This window comes from Morchella sextelata, assembly GCF_020137385.1.
Source record: "Morchella sextelata strain SCLS chromosome Unknown scls_22, whole genome shotgun sequence".
Lineage (NCBI taxonomy): Eukaryota > Fungi > Ascomycota > Pezizomycetes > Pezizales > Morchellaceae > Morchella > Morchella sextelata.
The window spans coordinates 615,556-618,152 of NW_025408637.1; the positions used below are offsets into that span (position 1 = coordinate 615,556).

At 51.4% G+C, this 2,597-nt stretch overlaps 1 protein-coding gene across 1 annotated transcript; it reads right to left on the bottom strand.

Moving 5' to 3' along the window:
- Positions 1-836: 836 nt before the first annotated feature.
- On the bottom strand, positions 837-2,385 carry H6S33_007088 (uncharacterized protein; the record flags this gene model as incomplete). The annotated part of the gene is made up of 4 exons (XM_044838431.1): positions 837-1,674; positions 1,736-1,815; positions 1,870-2,235; positions 2,383-2,385. The coding sequence occupies 4 exons, from the start codon at positions 2,383-2,385 to the stop codon at positions 837-839; spliced, it is 1,287 nt and encodes a 428-aa protein (XP_044689252.1).
- Between the last annotated feature and the right edge of the window lie 212 nt (positions 2,386-2,597).

Below are 2,597 nucleotides of genomic sequence, written 5' to 3' on the forward strand. Positions count from 1 at the left end.
CGTGAGCAGGTCTGCCGAGGAGATTTCGGGAGCGCCGTGGCTATGATAGTCGAAGGTTCAATGCGCACGTCAGGAGGACTGAGCCTCGCTCGCCATTGCATTGAGTTGGCAATCAATGCCAAGATATCTGATTAATAACCGAAACCCTAACCCCGCATTGCATCTACTCTCAATGTCAAATTAACAAACGAAATAAACAAATTGACTAACAGGGTACAACTGGATGACGAGGGGTGCTCATTACGTGCGAAGAACGGTGTCGATAAACCGACAATCCGCGCCAATAGCCCAGACGAAAAAACGACTTATTAGACACATATAACTAATGTGGTTTTGGAAGCAATTAAATATATATTCTAGTAGAATACCTGCTTCCAAGCGGATAAATTGTGAAAAACACTGGTTTTGGGCAGGCGATTTTTGTAGACCTATCCACTCCTTCAATAAAACAAAATAGGGAAACAGGGAATTAAAGGGGATCTGTACTCCTGGTGATTACCTACAAATCCTATTTCTTGGAATTAATTTCGATTTTCTTACTTTGGATGACAAGGTAGATCAGGCGCGGGGGAGTTTCTGCGAGGGAAATACTGCAGGTTTATCGTGACCAGCACCACAGAAGTATATATTCCTCGGATTCCAACCCCCGTATATACTAGAGCTATGGCAGGCCTGCCCATCCCGACTAAGCGGAGGTATCAACCATAAACAGCGGGAAATATGTAACAAGTACAAAAGAAATATTTCGCCCGCGAATGATTCCTCCATCCCTATATACTTAAATACTTTACACATACTCTGCACAATCCCCGTCCTCCGGTGGATAGGCTCATCTGTTAATTCCACGCTTCTTGTCTCAGCGTATAAGAATAACTCTCTCTTCCCGTCCTATCTGTCCTCCTCGTCACAATATACGGTCCATCCGTGCTCTCCTCAACCATATACCCTCTCGCTGCACCCGACGGCGGTGCTGTCACAGCCCTATTCAATCTCGGCTTCGTTCTCTGCTTCGGCTTATCCCGGGGAGCCGTACCTATACGCTGACGTGTCGCGCCCTCTGTATTAAGGTCATAGTTCAAGACCGCCGTCCTCGACACCTTACCCGTGGTCGAAAACGTATCAATATTCTTCCTCGACCTCAGAACCCCTGGTGGAGGCCACCTAAAGCTTATCCCCTCCTCCGCCAGCTCGCTAAGCAGTCGCTCCCAGTTCCAGGGTGCGGGGCTACGTTTAGGCTTTATTGTGGTAGCGTCTTCGCGGTCGCTGAGGCGGTCTGACTCCTCGCGCTCCAGAGAGGCGATGCTGTCGCAGTAGAGGTCGATGATTGAGCTTGCGCGGTACGAAATTACGCTTCGAGAGGTGCGGGTTGTACAGGTAGTGCGGGCAGTGCGGACTGTGGCGGTCCGGAAGAGGGTGGTGAGGGTGCGGGTGGAGGTTGTGCTCATGATTGAGGCGGGTCGTGACGTTGCGCTGTGGGAGGTGTGCGAGAGGTCGGTGGTGGAGGATGAGGGGTGGAGGGGCATGTCGCCAAGGGTCGAGCCGGGAGTGTGGTCGGGGGTAAGTGAGGCGGAGGTGTGGCCGAGCATGAGCTTACACGCCACGATCTCGTCCCTCAGTTCCGCAAGGAGAAGCCGCGACTGTTCGATTTTTGCGGAAGACGTGCCCGCGATAGCGCTATCCGAACGTCAGCTCACAAAACATTACCACCGCTAACCACCCCCAAAACCAAACCTACAGGTTCACCGCCGTCATCGTCATATCCATCGTCAGCTTATACGCGGCAATGCCATTCTTCAACTCCTTAATCTCCTCCTCCTTCAACGTCAGACGATACCCCTTCCACAGACTGCGCCATCACCCATCGGCAGCCTTCCCCCTGTGTCCCGCGAGAAAATTGTGGAAGGCGTCAAAGTCTGCCATGATTGAGCACAACAGCTCGGCCAGCTGGACGGCGGGGAACTGTGGGAATGAGGTGATGTTGTGCAGCCTGAAGAGCTGCTCGAGGTAGCTGAGCGCTTTGCAGAGAGAGTCGAACTCACGGCTGAGGCAGACGGGCGTTTGTGGCGCGGTGCGGATTGAGTCGATGGTGGTGTAGAGGGTGTGGGAGACTTTGAGGCCGGCGGCGGCGGCGGCGGCGAGGGAGGCGAGGACGGAGAGGGGGCCGGATATTGTGGGGTCTGTGGAGGGGAAGAGGAGGAGAGGAGGGGGTGTGTCAGAGGTGGTGTTTACTGCGCACTAAAAATGATAGTTAGGCATGTAGCTGTGGCTACTCTGAGTTGTCATGGGTGCCAAGCATCGCGGGGATGTGTGCCGATTGGCTGCATTGCATCTGCAGATTTATGTAGAGTAGGTAAAGCCGACTGTACTACGTTACCGAATGACCATGTTGGTAATCGAAGTCTCTTTTTTTTTTTTTTTTTCTTTTTAGTTCATCAATTGCATGCAACCTTACAGTTATGGCGGTGTCGCACTAAGCCCCTGAACTTCCCATCTGCCTCCGCCGCCACTCACAAAACCAAACTTTCAAAATAAAAAGCATAATCAAAGTCTCGATATCTAAGAAGTGATAGATCAAAATCTAAAAATAAATATAATTA